This window comes from Melanaphis sacchari, unplaced genomic scaffold, assembly GCF_002803265.2.
Source record: "Melanaphis sacchari strain LSU unplaced genomic scaffold, SCAv2.0 Contig11_pilon_pilon, whole genome shotgun sequence".
Lineage (NCBI taxonomy): Eukaryota > Metazoa > Arthropoda > Insecta > Hemiptera > Aphididae > Melanaphis > Melanaphis sacchari.
In genome coordinates this window covers 4,735,072-4,753,051 of record NW_020270469.1, presented here as the reverse complement: position 1 = coordinate 4,753,051, position 17,980 = coordinate 4,735,072, and the positions used below count along the sequence as shown (strand labels likewise).

At 24.4% G+C, this 17,980-nt stretch overlaps 2 protein-coding genes across 4 annotated transcripts; one reads left to right on the top strand and one right to left on the bottom strand.

Moving 5' to 3' along the window:
- Positions 1-1,772: 1,772 nt before the first annotated feature.
- Positions 1,773-12,916, bottom strand: LOC112604251 (X-linked retinitis pigmentosa GTPase regulator-like). Of its 3 annotated transcripts, none has more exons than XM_025353203.1 (13): positions 12,825-12,916; positions 11,279-11,404; positions 9,320-9,412; positions 9,203-9,265; positions 6,623-6,784; positions 6,024-6,185; positions 5,441-5,578; positions 5,104-5,256; positions 3,665-3,786; positions 3,360-3,584; positions 3,204-3,273; positions 1,947-2,077; positions 1,773-1,859 (listed from the first exon to the last, which is right to left on the bottom strand). In XM_025353203.1, the coding sequence occupies exons 1-13, from the start codon at positions 12,847-12,849 to the stop codon at positions 1,836-1,838; spliced, it is 1,494 nt and encodes a 497-aa protein (XP_025208988.1). In that variant the 5' UTR covers positions 12,850-12,916; the 3' UTR covers positions 1,773-1,835. The 3 variants fall into 3 exon arrangements, with proteins under 3 accessions (XP_025208988.1, XP_025208989.1, XP_025208990.1); XM_025353204.1 differs by having other exon boundaries at positions 1,947-2,074; XM_025353205.1 differs by lacking the exons at positions 9,203-9,265; positions 9,320-9,412.
- Positions 12,917-14,706: 1,790 nt separating this feature from the next.
- On the top strand, positions 14,707-17,649 carry LOC112604433 (tctex1 domain-containing protein 2-like). The gene is made up of 3 exons (XM_025353480.1): positions 14,707-14,829; positions 16,238-16,440; positions 17,484-17,649. Exons 1-3 carry the CDS (start codon positions 14,707-14,709, stop codon positions 17,647-17,649), a joined length of 492 nt encoding a protein of 163 aa, XP_025209265.1.
- Positions 17,650-17,980: the final 331 nt, after the last annotated feature.

Below are 17,980 nucleotides of genomic sequence, written 5' to 3'. Positions count from 1 at the left end.
TAAAGCCACGTCTCTGCTATAAAACTCGTACAACCAACTTATATTGAAGTTTAGTAACTTATTTTTAGCGTCCGAATATTTTTTGAATCGTAAAATATTTAATATTATATAAACGTACCTATATAATCTGTTTTTTTTTGTTTTTTGCTCAACACCTTTTTGGATAGTTAGATATATATTTGTACGGTTTTTTGTTAAAATATGCACTAACGTCAAAATATGCAATATGACATTTTGATATTTAATCAATCAATTAATAATTTGTGGTCACTCATTGACTGCATGTATATGATGTTGAACACAGCAACATGTATTTTATGCAAAATCCGGTCATTAGTCATAAACTCATAACCAATGTTTTTTTCGAGGTTTTAATTATTCAACGTGAAGTATCTACCTACGCAGTTTTATTACTACGATAGTATTATAACAATAATAATTTGAATAGATTTTTGAATCATCTAAAACTATATTGGAAACATTTTTGTTGATTTAATAAAAATGTATAAATTCCATAAATAGTGCAGATGATACTAATTCATCCTGTTATAAATGGAAATTCTTATAATAGTAAATTAACTTTTATTTACTTTAGTAGCTTAAATTTACAATAACTTTTGTGATTCCTATGTACTTACCTATTTACTGCATACGTTGTATAAATAAGTATAATTAGTAAACCACAACATACAATGTATATTTTACGTAATTTATCTTATTTCCTGATGTTAAAAGCTAAAATCAAGGTCACATATAACTTATAAGTGAGAACAGGGAGCATGAGCATTAGATGGTATCGAGGCATATTTTATAAAACAATATTTTTTTAGAAAAAGGTTAAAAATATAATGTCGTTATTCATATTTCAAAAAAATAAATATTTATTACATTTTAATATATTTATAGAGGTAGTTTATGGATTTGATACAGGAAATAAAAGTAAGGACACGTTAACTAAACGTTCAAGACGAGAAAAAACAAGGGTAACCTTATAAATCAATAATCACAAAAAATATTTATCATAGTTGGGTTATGTTAATATTATTAAAATGATTGAAACATGTTATAAACAAATTATTCATAATGTGTGTTTAATGTTTATGATGATTACAGCATTATTACTTATAGAATAGCACGAGTCATGAGTCATGACAAAACAGAGATTATTTGATTATGGTTAGAATTATTATTTCAAAAAATTTTGATTGTTCATTTTGTATTACGTTTTATTTATTTAAAAATATTATACATCAGTATTTTAGACGGTCGAGTTGTTATTTATCGTCTAATTTATATTGTTTAGTATTTCGGATAATCTGCGCTGGGGCTGTTATAAATGTTATAATAATATTATTATGATATGAGATGAGAATAATATTGTAATTTCATACAAAGATGTGTCACTGCAGTATGATTTCTGTGTTATTTACTTTGTATACGACACATCGACACGAACGCACACCCGTATACATTGCGGATTAACATCTGGGAAGAATGTTTTTAATACGAATACTATTATATATTTGTTTTTTATTATCTACAATTCGAAATTAAGTTAAAAACTATTTAAAACAATGATGAAAAAAAAAAGTCAATCGATGGCCTTCACTCAATTTGATAATGTTTAAAGTGTGTTTAAATGAATATAATAATACTATTTAATTCTTAATTTAACAATGAGATTATACGTAATATTAATAACAATAATAACATTAATAATCATAGAAGGTTTATATTAAAATTATAGATATATAAAACTAAAAATTGCCCAAATAATATAATTTATATAATATATGTATGATAATAATGTATTGTAATAAATATGTATCTTTTTTTCAAACGATTACACACAAGCGAGACTGAAATAAAAAACAATTTTTATCAAATTTTATCAATAATTAAAATGTAATATGAATTTCACATGGTTTAAAAGCTATTAAACTTACCCGCACTCTCTCATTTCTAGGATATTTTGATTTATTTACTACTTTTTTTTCGTTTTTCTCATTAGTAACCAACATGTTTGTATTTTTTCCTTCCTTTTCTACCGATTCATCATTTGTGATTTTTATTTCTGCTACAAAAACACGAATATTATAAAGTTTGATTAATACACATGGTAGGTATTATACATTAATACCATATTTTGAAGGGATAATATTTATTTATTATTAATTTATTATTATTATTATTATTATTATTATAGTTATTATAATTCAAATCTAGTAAACATGAAAAATTAATAAGATACAATATTTAAAATATTAAATGCAATATCATGGTACTTTTTTTTCGGTAGAGGAAAGCAAAGATAAAAATTTACTCCATCCCTTCCTCCAGATATAACAGTAGAAATCTTAAATCTCTCAAAAATAATTAATAAATGTATTTAACAGATATTCATAGAATAAAAACATTATTTTTACTAATTATTGCATAAAGTACATAAATTTTACATTTTTTCTATTATATAATATGTTGAAGTATTGTCAATGTCTGGGTTAACAAACATTACCCTATAATATGATTTCATGAATCATGATTTATCGTGCAATGAATAATGATTTGCTGATATATCATTGTGTATAACTCAAATATAATAAATAAATAATGGTCAAGTTGTCGCACGCAGATAATGGTTAACTACAATGAAACTCTTTCATAGCTAATAAAAAGGATGCATTGTAAATATCACATAGAAATTGACACGTGTTGGTGGCAATAAGGTACACGACGTGTGACTTTCTTGTGTACCACCAACGATTAGGCTAGTTCCGTGGGATTGCAGAGGCCTTTGATGGTGCCACCATCCTTTCTGGCTTGATTGACCATGTCGTCTCTTTCGCCAATGAATGCGCATCAATCATTCGAGCAACACCTCTCAACACAAAATTCTGCGAGCGACAACTGGACTTGACTTTAAAAAAATCTAAGCCAGTGTTGTTTTTTATTTTGACTTCAGTATTCAGAGAGATGTTCTATAATTTGTGTTACCTTACTTGTTTCTGATAAGCATAACATATTATATACTGCTGTGAACAGGCAAGGTGCATGATCATAGTGTGTAGTAAAGTAATACAAATGAAAGGACAATTTATATTGCAAAATATCAATTTAGAAACAAAATAAACAATAATATTTATAGTGTATACTCTATTATATATTATGTAAATATAATATATGAATGTAGATAGTTTAGGTACTTGGTTTATTATCATTGAACGATTTTTTATCCCCTTTAATTTGTTGATCGATCACATTTGTGTTGATTTCCTGATAATTTTAATAAAAAATTTAAATTAAAATATTGTTCATAATTACCACAAAAAAAAAAAAAAAAAAATCGTGAACAGCATTACTTTTACGCTTCCTTTGACTACGTTTAATACTCCCGAATCGTTATCATTGGCTGGAGTAATTGACGTAAATGGTTCAATATTCTCTTTTCGCTCTTCGATTTTTTTTTTCACAACCCTTAATGGAGGCAGCGAATCAGATAATTTTATTTGTTGTAAACCGTTATTGGAGGTATCGTTTTCGAAAGGCTCGGCGTGAATTAAAGTATGATTTCCTCCACAACTGACCTATAAAAAATTAATAAAACTATAATCCAGAAGATTTCAAATATTTATTGATGGATAGTAAATAATAATGAATAATATACCATCTGTACTTTTAAACTTTTATCAACAAACGCCAATACTAGCATTGGAGTTGTTATTTGATTGTCATCTATACAGAGCTTTCCGTATTTTCCATCGCCACACATAAACAGTTTACCACTTGCTGAGACGATAATTAAAAAAAATATTTAATTAAATTAGTTATAGTTACTAGATAAAATATATATAAGGTAATTACGAGTAAGATACGTACACAGTTTAATTATAAAATATTTTAAAACTATTAAAATTACATAGTATAGGTACATTTTTGTATGCAGTAGCTTAAAAGTGGATAACGAATTATATTGGGATCATTACTCATTAGTACTACATAGTAGACATACACTTAAACAGTAAATATTATAAAATTATGCGAAATTATATTCGTTAAACTTAAATATTCAAAATCGTATAGTTCAAAGTTATAATTCTTAGTACTAACTATAATAATTAATAATATAAATTAAATACATGGCTTAAGCAAATCAGTGCATTTTGTCTTTTGAAGATTTATTATTTTTTCGATATTAACTATACTCAGTTTAAAATATAGATAATTTTATTTTTATAACCAAATACTTTAAAGAATAATAAACGAGAAATTGCAGGTTTTTCTATGTATTTTTGTTGAATGTCAATCCGCTGATTCTTCTTTTACTGTATAACTTTAACGTATTTTGTCAATTTTGCTTGTAACTTATAACACCTGCTATAAATTTTTCTTGTATTTCTATGTTCTCAATGCTCATGTTCATGCCAAATGTTATATCTATTTTGTAATTTATTCTAACCGTTGTGTACATTGTACTTTCTTTATGTATAACACAAAATAAAAATAACAGATTTTGAATTATTGCGTAGGTCATTGACATGTGTAATGACTAATGACTATTAGACATGTTAAATTTAAATTTAAAGAACAATTTAAAGTAAAGGTAGACAGGTAGGAATCTAAAGATACATTTTCTATATTATCATTTTATTTTGATAAGTTAAATTGATTTTTTCTAAAAATATAATGTATAATTCTAATTATCATACTGGCGAATAGTACAAATAAGCACGTCGTATCAATAGCTTTAACTTAGTTCAAATGTTTTGAAATATTATTATGTATAAAAATAATAATAAATTATATTTAGGTACTTAATTTGAACAGTATAAAGGCTGTATGGTTAATATTTTTTGAATTAAAATAAATTAACAAAAACCGTTTGTGGAAAAATCTTTTCTTTTTTTTTGTTTAAATATCTAATTTATCAAAGCTTAAACTTAAACTAGAAATATTTATGTTTATATACTCAGGAGACTCCGCAATCATGTCAATGCAATACGGTATGTTTAAAATACTAAAAAAAGGATGTGAAATCGTTTTTAAATCGGAGCATACCATATTATTTAAAGGTAGGTACATAATGTGTAAATAGAAATTATTTACCGGTAATAAAAGCACTGTGGTTCTGGCCGCATACAATCTGAATGATCGGTTCATTTGTAATGGAACAAGGGTACAAATGACCTTGTGATGTAACACTTCGTAGACCTATTTGTCCACAGTCATTGTTACCGCAAACGAACACTTTTCCCACATCTATAAGGTCAGCGTGACATTGAAATTTGTACATTTTTTTTTATTATTATATCTATTAAAATAGGCGTGTGTACCTATGTGCATAATTTTTGTATTACTACGTATGTTATAACTCATGTACATTGATAACACCATTTTAATAATGAACGATTTGTGTACTGTTTAAAATGATGATTTTATTTACCGTTCAATGCAATCGTGTGGTTAGCCCCACAAGCGACTTTAACGATCTTTTCGGTCGTTTCGACCCGGCTAACTGACCACATGCCATGGCCAAGTTTCCCATACTCCCGATCGCCGCAAGTATACAAGTCTCCAACTTCTGAAAACCGCCACCGTGATATAAGATGGTAATAATAGTAATAAATTAATAACAAACATAATATATGTATTTTAAATTTGACTTGCTAACTTACGATGACGCCACTAGCGGATTTTCAGAATTGCTATAAAATAGCACTATGTATTTTTAACTAACATATCCAACTGACCAAGTCTCTTTGCCCCCCACAGCTATAATAATTTATAGCACAAAAAGTGCTTTCAACAATATTTTGTTACCTATGATCTTAAAGCTGTATCCCGCAGCATTTTTGGTGCATCTCTCACTCATTTAAACTTTAGACGAAAACGTATAAATAGATAAAAAAAAAAAAAAATATTTGTTCAAAATTCAATATTTATACACAAAAAACTTCACAGATGTACATACAATAGTAGTATGTATCAAAAAAAAAGTCTTGAATTGCCAAATACGAATTACTTACTCGTGACGAACGCGGAGTGAATGTGTCCACACGATATGTACACGACGGGTTGAGTGATCGGCACAATAGTTGGCACACTGACGTTAACCGAATCATCGTTCAACGAGTTCAGTCCTAGTTGTCTATTGCTGTTTGAGCCCCAGACGTAAACATCACCGTTTTCTGATAGGAAAAAAAATACAATTTTCAAATAATCAGAATTCCATATTAATACACAAAAAATGATCTATTTTTCCCTTATTTTCTATATTAAAACTATTATACATTTTTAAACTTAAAATGCGCTTATACTTATAAAATATAAGTTGCACATATCACATCGTTTTCAAGTAGTGATGGACTAATATAAAAATTATTTAATTGTTTCTATATATTCACATTGTTATCTTTTAGGACATAATTAATCTAAACCATATGAATTCATATTTTTATTTAAGTTTTTCTAAGTAATTATTTTATTGTATGTAAAGGAATTGCCCCATAAAATTAATATAAATAAATAAATATATATATATATAACCTTATGTCCACTTAAGTTGTGATTATTATATATTTAATATTACTATTATTATCAATAATTTTATGCAAAATAATTAAACCTATAAGGACCGCCGTATGATACGATCCGGCGGATAGTTGAATGATATTCTTATCGTTGAAACGGGTAATTTCAATGGGAACATCACTGTAAGTCACGTTCGCCGCCGATTTTCCAAGTTGGCCGTCGCTGTTATTGCCAAATCCATAAACAATATTATTTTCTGATAAAAAAAAAAAAAAATAAATAATAATTCTCGCAAGATCAATTAAAGACAATCATTATAATACATATAATTTTTATCAATTACTATCCACAGCACTTTTTTAGTACCTAAAATGTAACAATAATATTATATTGTGGCTAAAAAAAAAATTACTTTTAATAATTCGTATCATTTTTTCATTCACTATTGCTTATTACATTTTATAAATAATTGTCTTATGAAAAACATAATATACTGTAGGTACCTACTGTAATGTTAATAACTTATGTATAAGTTGACGTATATACATAGATTTAATATATTTTTTTTAAATGGGATAAATAGATAATATATCATATTGAAATAATTTTAGCTAATATCAGCTTAATTATAAATGTTAGTTAATTAATATTGTTTTAAAATTAGGTTTAGTTTAAAAATATTTTAAAAAACCAAGTCAATATTTTTTATTAACTTTCAGCTTAGAACCTTAATGAATTTTTCTAATTTTACAATGTTATTTATTTTTAGATTTCTTATAATAGAATTTGTAGCTTTATAGATATTACGGCTGTTCGTTCTAATATAAGGTTACATAACTTGCAGTGTCTTCGTGTATAATAAATGCATTATCTGTATAATATACAATAATAAAACGATTGCAAAAGTACAAATAAAGGTGAAATACATTGAATACAATTTAAATAATAAGATATGAACAATTATATTAAATTAGGAACTCATCAAAAGTCATGACCTAATTAATACCTAATTTACTATAAAATATATTATGCATTTTAATAATGAACTTACTAATATTAAACCGTCAAAAAGTTAGATGAAATGTGTTTTAATATGATAACGACAACTTCAGCCAAATCGGTTCACGACTGTAGGTCATCTGTTCATGCAAATGCAAATAACAAAAAGCTTTATCCGGTGGGTATTATTTATATGAAATGACTAATATTTCTAAACATATATCTATAGCGGTCACCCATCTGAGGTCTTAACGTCGTGTATGTTTTGGCATTACTAAATTTTAGCTTTAAAATAAGTTTCTTGCGTTCAACTATTTGAATATAAAAAATAACAAGGATTTGAAAATCTCTTGTAAACCAAACAAAACGTGCTTAATAAATATGAAAGAATATTAGTTATAAACGGAATATGTATTATGTAATATGATCACTTCAAGTCATTGTAAATAATATTTAATCAACAAAAAATGTAGGTGTGTGTTTAAAAAATAGCTTAAGATAGAACTTTATTAAGACTATACTTTCTGGAATTCGTTCAAAAAAATTCACAGATTTTCTGTGTAAAGAATAATAATATAATAATAATAAACTTGCAACAATAATATACATATATGAAATTTTTAGTTTATTAAAATATTGCAGTAGCACCCTCTAAAAGTTCAGCTTGCGCCGAAGGAGGAGCCATTCTTATCAATTGGCAATTTTGAATGAATACATAAAAGAAAAATTTAAAAATAAGTTAACATCATTTATAATTTAAAAAGTAGGTATAAAATAATATTTCAAGAATTTCTAAGAATAAAAATATATATATAACCATATTATCAGAAAAACTTATTAATTCCGTGTTATTATTTATTTTGATTTTAAGGAGGTCGTTATAAATACAATAAATAATAAGACAAGTTACTTGTGATACACTATAAGATATATTACGATCTTCACAATAATGATTATCTATTTTGACCTTCTGAATTCCGTCATTTAAAAATTATTTAACTAGATTATTTGGTATTACTCGTATACCTATCATGTTTAATTTTTGAAGTAATATTTCATGACTCACACTATCGAAAGCTTTATGTACATCCAAGAAGATATTAAAATTATAAACCTTAAAAGATAATGTTCAGTAGATAAATCTTTTCTAAAAACAAATTGATTTTTAGAAAAAAATAATTTTTTATTAAAGAAGTTGAGCATTCTATTTTTAATGCATTTTTCAAAAATTTTAGAATATTTTAAATTTTTTTTATTTTTCAAAAATGTGTCGAAAAAAATATTCATCAAAATTTAAAATTTGAATTTATCAAATCAACAAATTTCCAACATAAAATAACTTCTTATCGATAAATTTAAATAATTAAATGTATTTAATGTATTATTAGTAATAAATTTAAATCTCATAATTATATTTTATAATCGTAAAACAAATAGTAAAATTAAATAAGATAATTGCAGCCTGCAGGTAATTTAAATGTATATACAAGGTTTCAACCAGAATTCATATAAGTTCTTATATTTAGTTAATACATTTTTGTCTTAACTTTACTTTTTGCATTGATACATTCTTCAACCTTTTTAAATGTTTTTAATTAGTTATTTTTTATGTTCAGAGCGTGCTTAGTCAAGACTTTATAGCAACTACTAAAAAGTTAAAGTCTATATAAATTACCTGTTGAAACAATTGTATGTGACCGTCCACAAGCTATATGCTTTACCTTATCTGGTTTTAAACCTATAAAAATATTCTCGATTACATTAATTTCCTAACGAAGAGTCCAATTCTTACTTTTAACGCAATTAGGCTTGTAAACATTTTCAGTGTGCCCTAGTCCAAGTTGTCCAAAACTATTTTTTCCAAAACAAAATACTCTTCCATTTTCTAAAAAAGAAGTTTTCAATCATGCATTATATTTCAGCACAAAATATTTAAATTTATGCTAACAATTATGATATGTAATATATATATATACACGCATATATATATTATATGCGTGTATATTTTTTGAGTTGTTATATATTTTTTTAATAGTTATTAATTCATCCCTATCACGCGATAATATTTATCTTGCAGAGTGTAAAAATAAATAATCAAAGTTATCGATTCAAAATTCCCATTTTTAAAATGTATAGTAACTAATAAAATAAAATCCCTTTTATCAAAACTTTAAAACTTTAAGCATTTAAAAATTTATAGGATTTTAGGTTCTATAAAACTAAATTATATTTAACTTTAAAAATTATGTTATATACATGTCATTTAGACGATTCTAAAATTATTTTATCATTATATTTATTATAGTATTTTATTTTTATTATTATTGTTATTGAATATATTATATTTTTTTATTTTGTAAATATTAATACTTAATATCTTTATAATGTTCTATTTAGAGTAATTTTATATAATTATTCTATATTTGCATATTCGACTAAGTGTCTAAGTATACTCGTAAAATATTTTCAGTTTTCATCACAAGAAATTTAATTCAAAACGGCACATACCCACGGAACTTTGATAGCAGTTAAGGTTAACACACCTTGGTTATAATTCATGAAGAACTAATGGTGTTGTACTGTTATGTGAATATGATAATCATAACATTCATAACATTTGCACTATGACGTGTGAATGTGTAATAAATATTAATAATTCAGACTTGGTCAAAAAAGTCATACGTAAAGTATATTATGCACTATACACGAAAACCGTGTATGTATGAATAAACAAACGAAAATGCGCGAGTCGAATCTTGTTAAGTCGAAAATTATTTATAACATAGTGGTCAAAAACCATATAATAGTTTCTAATGTATAACATCACTTTATAATTTTTTATGAACGGTTCAGTTGGTTTCGGAACTCCGAGTAGCCAAGTCTATTATTGCTAGTTGACTACAATAAATATTATTTACTTCTTAAAATTATAGAGTTGAAAGTGATCTGCTCAATGATCGTTATTATTATTATTATTATTATTATTAAATATAATAGTATTAGTATTTATACGTAGTATTAGATACTATAATAATATTACACGCTTAAATAAATTTATAATATCGTTAATACATATGATGATTCATTTAAGTGTGTGAAGTAATTAAAACTTTTTTTAAAAATTATATATTTATATATAATTTTTTAATTTTTTTCTATTTTTAATTTCATATTCCGAAAAAAAATATTTTTTTTTTACCTAATAATTAGATAAAATTATACAAACAAGGATAGCAGAAGATAAATTTATATATTGTATCTTTTAACATCTTAATGATAGTACCTATCTACAATCTAATATTTTATCTAGATACCATTTTCTTTAGTGTCTTAAAGTTAAGATAAAGATAACCAAAGAAGTAAAGTAGTGCACCGACATTTTGCGGGATGTCCTTATTTGGCTTTAATAAACTTATCTAACCTTTAAATACTGATAAATAATAACTAATCATTTAAAATCCAATTTTTAAGTATCAAAATATTTCAAAAAATATTTTTTTAGGAATATTAAATTAAAAATATATTTTATCATTTAAATAAGCCAAAATCTTAAAAAATGTAAAAAAAAAATTGTTTTGAAATAACATTAATTTATGCAAGAAATAATTGTTATAAAAAAGTTATAACTTTTTTAAAATAATGGTTGTAGACACTCAAATGGATCACCACATATTGATGTATACGTGCAAATTTAACGCCGGTGGACAAAATAGTGCTTGTAAAAATAACGTTTAAAATGTCAAAATCTTACTACAGACGATTCCGGAATGTTCTTCCCCACAACTTATTTCAATTACTGGATCATTTCTAATGAAAAAGTGACTTGGAATATTGTCTGCAAAACTACTTTTTCCATACGTGAAAACTGCTCCGGTTTCTGAAATCCGATTTATATTTCAAATTATAATTTTATGGCATAAAACAGATTATTTTGTTTCTCTACCGTGGTTTTACATTAGGTATGTAAAACACCACTGATGACACCTGCATTTAAACTTATCCCTAAAGCCTCGTGTAACATATAATTTAAACGCTTTCAGAGTTACATATTATATTATTATAATGTTTGCCGGTTTTAGGAATTGATACATAGAACATAATAATTACGAAACATTCAAATATACGATAGATTATTTATATAATTGTACACTATTTATGGTCGAAAAAAAACATACGGTGTAAGAAATACGTTTTGAAATAATTATCAAATAAAATTTCTGGAGTACCGACTTATTTTATAATAATTCTATTAAAATCATGTTTATTCGTTATTTTTTATCAATGTTTTTATTTTGTTTAAACATATAACTAATACAAGACTTTACATAATAATAATAATATTAATACGTATTCCACTACTTTTTGTTCAATGTTTTGTACATTTTTATGTTACGTAGGTACTAAACAAATAATGTATTTAATGGAAATATTGATTTTTAATAAATAAAGGTACGCTCAAAGTTTAATTTATTTTATACAATTATTATTACACTCGACATTTTATATGTAGGCATATATATTGATTTAATCACCTGTAATTTAAAGGAAAAACGAAAACAATCCTCGTTAGCTACGATAATGTATCATATTATTATTAAGCTTATATCGTGCTTAATTAAAAACTAAATAATAATAGTGCAAAAACAAATTTTAATCTTTAGATTTTTTGTTCGAACACACAAAAAATAAGTATATTTTTTACAGGCATATAAAAATGAAAATTTATTCTTAAAAAACATCAAAATAAATTTACATAGTTATTAATTATTAAATTATTATGAATCGACAATGAACAAATAATTCTTACACAAAATTATTGTTTCATTTGTCTATAAAAGGATAGATTTATGGCATGCATATAATTATATTGCATACGATTTAATTCGCAACATCGATTCATTTGGATTTCAATGGAATATGTTTCTTTAAATTAATATAATAAAAAATCTAAAACTATAGTCAGTATAGATGCATAATATACTTATGTAATTCAATTATAGGAGAATGAAATGTGTGACAAATGCAAAATTTGGTGAGATGGTATCCTCTCTTGATCCATTTCACTCGAAAATAACAATAAATGAAATCATAAATGATTGCCACAAATTTTTCATACATTTATTTGATATGTATTATTATTAGTAATAAATAATAATATATTCTGTCGTTGTACTGTAATAACTCGCGGATTTTTACCATCACCTTATATGAAACAGGTTTACAATAATTTTATTGCGACAGACGAATTTATGCGATTATAATATTATATATACATGCAGACCAGCTGCCTTCCTTACCCGGTATCACGTCTTCTTCGGACATGTCGATGACCCGCGATTTTCTACACTAATATTTTCCGAATCAAAATCCTTGCGCGTACACGAACGAAGCGTGGTGATTTACAGGCAACCAGAAAACGTACCGCACATTGTGTTTACGGTAGTTACACACGTGGTTGCCAAGCGAATATGACTACCTACACCTGAACATTATAACAACTATAATACTTACCATATCCCATACCACCCTTCAGGCAACAGTTATTCGACAGAAATGCGCACTGATAATGTACATATGTAATTTGTATATAACAATATATTGGCGTTAAAGCATTTATTATTCTGTATTCAAAACACATACGTATAATATAAATCTAAAAAAAAAAAAACAACATTGCAGACTTGTTGTATAGTACACGCATATGTATGCACAGGGTAGTTCTTAATTCTTATATAAAATTCACCAATTTTTCAACTTAGCATTTGATCAATCTTGTAGCAGAATATAAATGTATTTAAAAGTAAATTAGTAAATATGTTAGTACGATATAAAAATAATAATGGAAGTACCTGTACTATAACCTAGTATCTACTATAGAACACCATATTCTTGATTTAATGAGTACAGCCGATACATATTATTGTTTCAGTGGTCCCCAACCTATTTTTAATACCATCAAATAACATGCCATCCAGTTTGATTTATTTAATGTGTAAACTACATGTTATGTAGTGCAATAATATTAACAGTAAAAAAAAAAAATAATAATAATAATAATAAACAATAATTATCTTATGTTAAACAAAGGAGAGTAAATTAATACAAATAATAACTTGAGTTAATTAATCAACATTAAGAATGCTAAGTTATAATTTAAGAGTTAATAAAAAATAAATTCAACTCTACAAATTTAAAGTTAGTATAGAGAAAAATAAAATAATTAATCTATTTCAACAAACAACTTTAATTTTATTTTTAAATAATTATAAAATTATTCTTAAACAGCATCCTAATATTATTCATTTTAATGCACACTATAGCTATAGTAATATTTAAGAAAATAGGAAATTATACATTTGTAAAATTAAATAATTAAACCAAAGATTAGTTATTTGTCAATTGTCGATTTCTATTTAAAATATTTTATACAGTCCAATTAAATAACAATAATAATATTAATTAATTAGATTAAACTACAATTTACTAAAAAACTTTTATTAAAAAACTGTGAAATTAATTAATCACAATTAATATAATTATAAATATTGATAGTTATTATTTATTTAATTAGAAAAATAACTAACATTTTAAGTTAAAATAAATTTAAAAATAATGAACTTTTTAATTAGTTAGTTAATACACACCTTTGCATATAAATAAATAAATATATAAAAAAAATTAACTTTTACTAAATACATTAAAACCGTTGTTTTATTTCGAAAAGACAAGATAGTGAAATTTCTTTGAAATTAAGATGAAACATTGTAAAAAAAAATTTAGGTATCCTTGAAACCTTGACTTCTACTCTACAAGTTGAAAAGTGAATAATATTTTTTAAGGCTACATGTTTTGCAGATTAAGAATCAATGTACTATAAGTGTCAGAATCCTAACTTTTCAAGGTCTTATGAAATTTGACCTATTTAAACTATTATCAGTACTTAAAATGATAATAATTAATCAAAATTTACTGTTGATTTTCATTTAATCGTTTGAATTTACTGGCTTAACAACTAAAAACACATTTTAAACAGGTACTTTGGAAATTTTATAAATCGTAAAGTAAACATAACCAATTCCTCCTAAAAATAAACAAGCTTCTATTTAAATTAATATTACGTTTGTTGTTAATAAATAAAAATTAATTTGAATATTAGAAAGTTTATTTAAATTAATAACAATGTCGTCTAGAGAAGCATCAATAGATGAACAAATACATGAAACACGGGAAGAAGATAGTATTTTATCTTTCTATCCGGCAGAAATCAATGTGGAAGAAATCGATGATCCTAATATTTCAGAAGTAAAGAGCATAATATCGTAATTCCATATAGTTATTACACAAGTATTTTTAATTTGTAAATCTTCATTTTGTTACTTTCGTCATATTATGATGTTTATCATCTTAAATAACTTTAAAAGGAAAATTACATTAAATTAATCTAGCAGCTTAGTTGATATTGAATAAGTATAAATTAAGTATTTATATATGAACATTTTTTATATCTTATTCTTTTTTACCTTTTAACTCTAAAAAATAATATGATTGAATAAAAGTTTGTTTTATTTAGTTTTTTAGTCAATCTTTATTTTAACAATTTTAACACAGTGAAACACTTCTAAATAACGGAACTCATGGTTACCAAATTTTCCGCTCTTCAGAGGGGATATTATTTTTAAATTCAAGAGTAAATGTGTAAAAATAAGAAACATGCGGTAGGTCAAATTAAATTATAATATTATTATGTAATGTTTTGATAATACATGCTTAAATAAATAATGTAAAAGAATATAAAAAAGGATTGCATACCTACATTCATAAATATAATTCAATTTGGTGTGTTATATATCGATTTTTAAACGAGTTTGTTATCGACATACAATAGTGTAAAGATATTTTTCTATCGCTGTTTTATTATTATTTTTAAATTAAGATAGATGTACATTATTTAGAGGTTTTTCTATTGAAAAGTAGTTAAAATATCCCCATCCCCCAAAAATCTTACGCTAGTGACAGGTGTCCATTAAGGATGGTTTCACTATAAATGTTTTAATAATATGTTTTTAATAATTAAAATCAATGAGAAAATATTTAGAAAATAAACATAAACATAAACATTCATAGAAACCAAATTAAAAAGAAAACTATTTTGCACTTATTGGGAAACCAAAAACATTTCATCTTTTTACTTTCCTTAATGTTTTAGATCTTGAAAAATAATCTGTTCTGCTATTAAGCATATAAATATAATTTTACATTTTAAATTGAGCCACAAATATTTAAATACAACATAAAACTAAATTTTACTTCTAGTATTTTTTGTACATATATTCCTTCTAAGAAATAACCTGAATGCGTTTCAAATTTCTTTTCATAATATTCTAGATGTGTTCGTTAAAGGTTTATCACCTTATTACGTTGTAACATAAACAACTTAAAAACGAGGTAAATTGAAATATAACTCTAAAGTTTGACTTTTATTTATTAAAAATTTCAATATTTTCCAATATTATTTATCTTTGTTCAACCACTATATTAATTATTAAACTTTTTACAACATTAAAAAATATTTTTTTTTGTTTTTACTAATTTAATGATTCCTACAAAATTATTAATTATTTTTATCTTTACCAATATAATTTAATATATAACGAGTAAACATTAAATAGTATTGATTATTGGAAATTTAACTAAATATATTATAAAACAGGAAAATATTATCAAGTATGAAAACACGTACAGAATGGAATCAAAAAAACCATTTGACGAACGTCTAACCAAGGTAGTATTAAAAACTGAAATTGAAAACCATTTCAACAACGAAACCAAATATGACTCAAATGAAGCAGTGCAAACCTGTTCTAATATTTCATTAAATGTAAGAAATAAAATTCGGGAAATGGAATTTGATAGGTAAAATTATTTGATATTTTACTTAAATAGCGTATTTCATCGTAAAAATATTAATTACTAGAACAGATAATTAAGTTAATTTTAATATACCATGTAAGAAATTATTTTAAAATTTTAATAAATAACTATGATATTTATTTGATTAGTTTTTTTCCGATGAAGCATCTGATTAAAATACATTAAGTTTTTTATTTTCTAATATTAAACTAGTTAGAATTTGTTTTATCTTTAATAAAATATTCAAGTTATTTTTAAATGTTAAAATATAAAATTACTATTGAAATTATGCATCTAAACGAGTACACATTTTCTTTAGACAATAAATGGAAAAGCAGAGTACCGAAAAAGATTTTTTTTGATTAGACTACAACAAGAATTGAAAAATAGTATAACCTAACCTTGAATAAATAGTATTACATTTTCTCATTGAATGTTGATTAAAATCTAATATAGATAGATTTTGTACATCATGACGTATTGTGATTTATAATCATAATAGATGAATATACTAAAAAAAAAATAAATAAATAATAATAATTCAATTAACATTTTTACTGAAAGCCCAAGTCTATTCCATATTTTATAATGTAGTTCAATCTGTAATTCATGATTACCTGTAGTATATAAATATAACATCAACATCGACGACAAAATATTTCACAGTACGGTCTATGTACAAATTATTTTTCAGGAACGTTCATACTCATTAAAAAATAATTGTTTTATAATTTATAATTTTTTCAAAAGTAAAATTTGTTTTTAAAATATAATTCTCAATTCTCAACTAACAGGTTAGGTTGAAAAATGTTCAAATTGAAATTGTATTAACTTAGGAATTTTTTTTGTTAGAGTTACGTTGCCATAGCACCAAATAACTTAAAGCCCTGCATATGTATACATTTTTTTTGTGTTTTTAAATTTTTGTATACTATTTATCATTATGCTTAACATTTTCAAATCAATAGTTAGAACTTGGACTACTAGAAAATGCACTTTCGATATGCTAAATTCTATTTACCATTTACATTTTTATATTATTTCAGGTATAAAATTGTGTGCATTGTTCAAATTGTAGAAAAAAGAAGCCAAGGAATGTTATCAAAAGTAAAATTTTTACGAGATTTAACAAAAGATAAATATGTTAAAACCAAGTTTGAAAATAATAATTTAGTTGCTACAATTGTTGTAGGTGCATTATATTACGAATAAAATCTATAAAATATTGTTATTTTACCAGGAAACTAATAATGAATAAGACTTAATTATTAAAAAAAAAATGTTGATCTCAAAATATCGGGTTTTTTTTATTATTTATTTAATAAGTATAAAAAAAATATAGATAAGCCTATTAGAAGGCAACAAATTTTGCTATGAGCTTTTTGCTATTTTACACTGCTCGTACGAACTATAAATGCTCATTAAAGTAGTAGTATTTTTATATTCATAACGCATCTATTTTAGTAGGAAGATTTTAGAAGTTTAAGTAGAAATCTTTGCCTCTAGTCATTTTTTTCTATGTAACACAAAATTTCAGTATTTC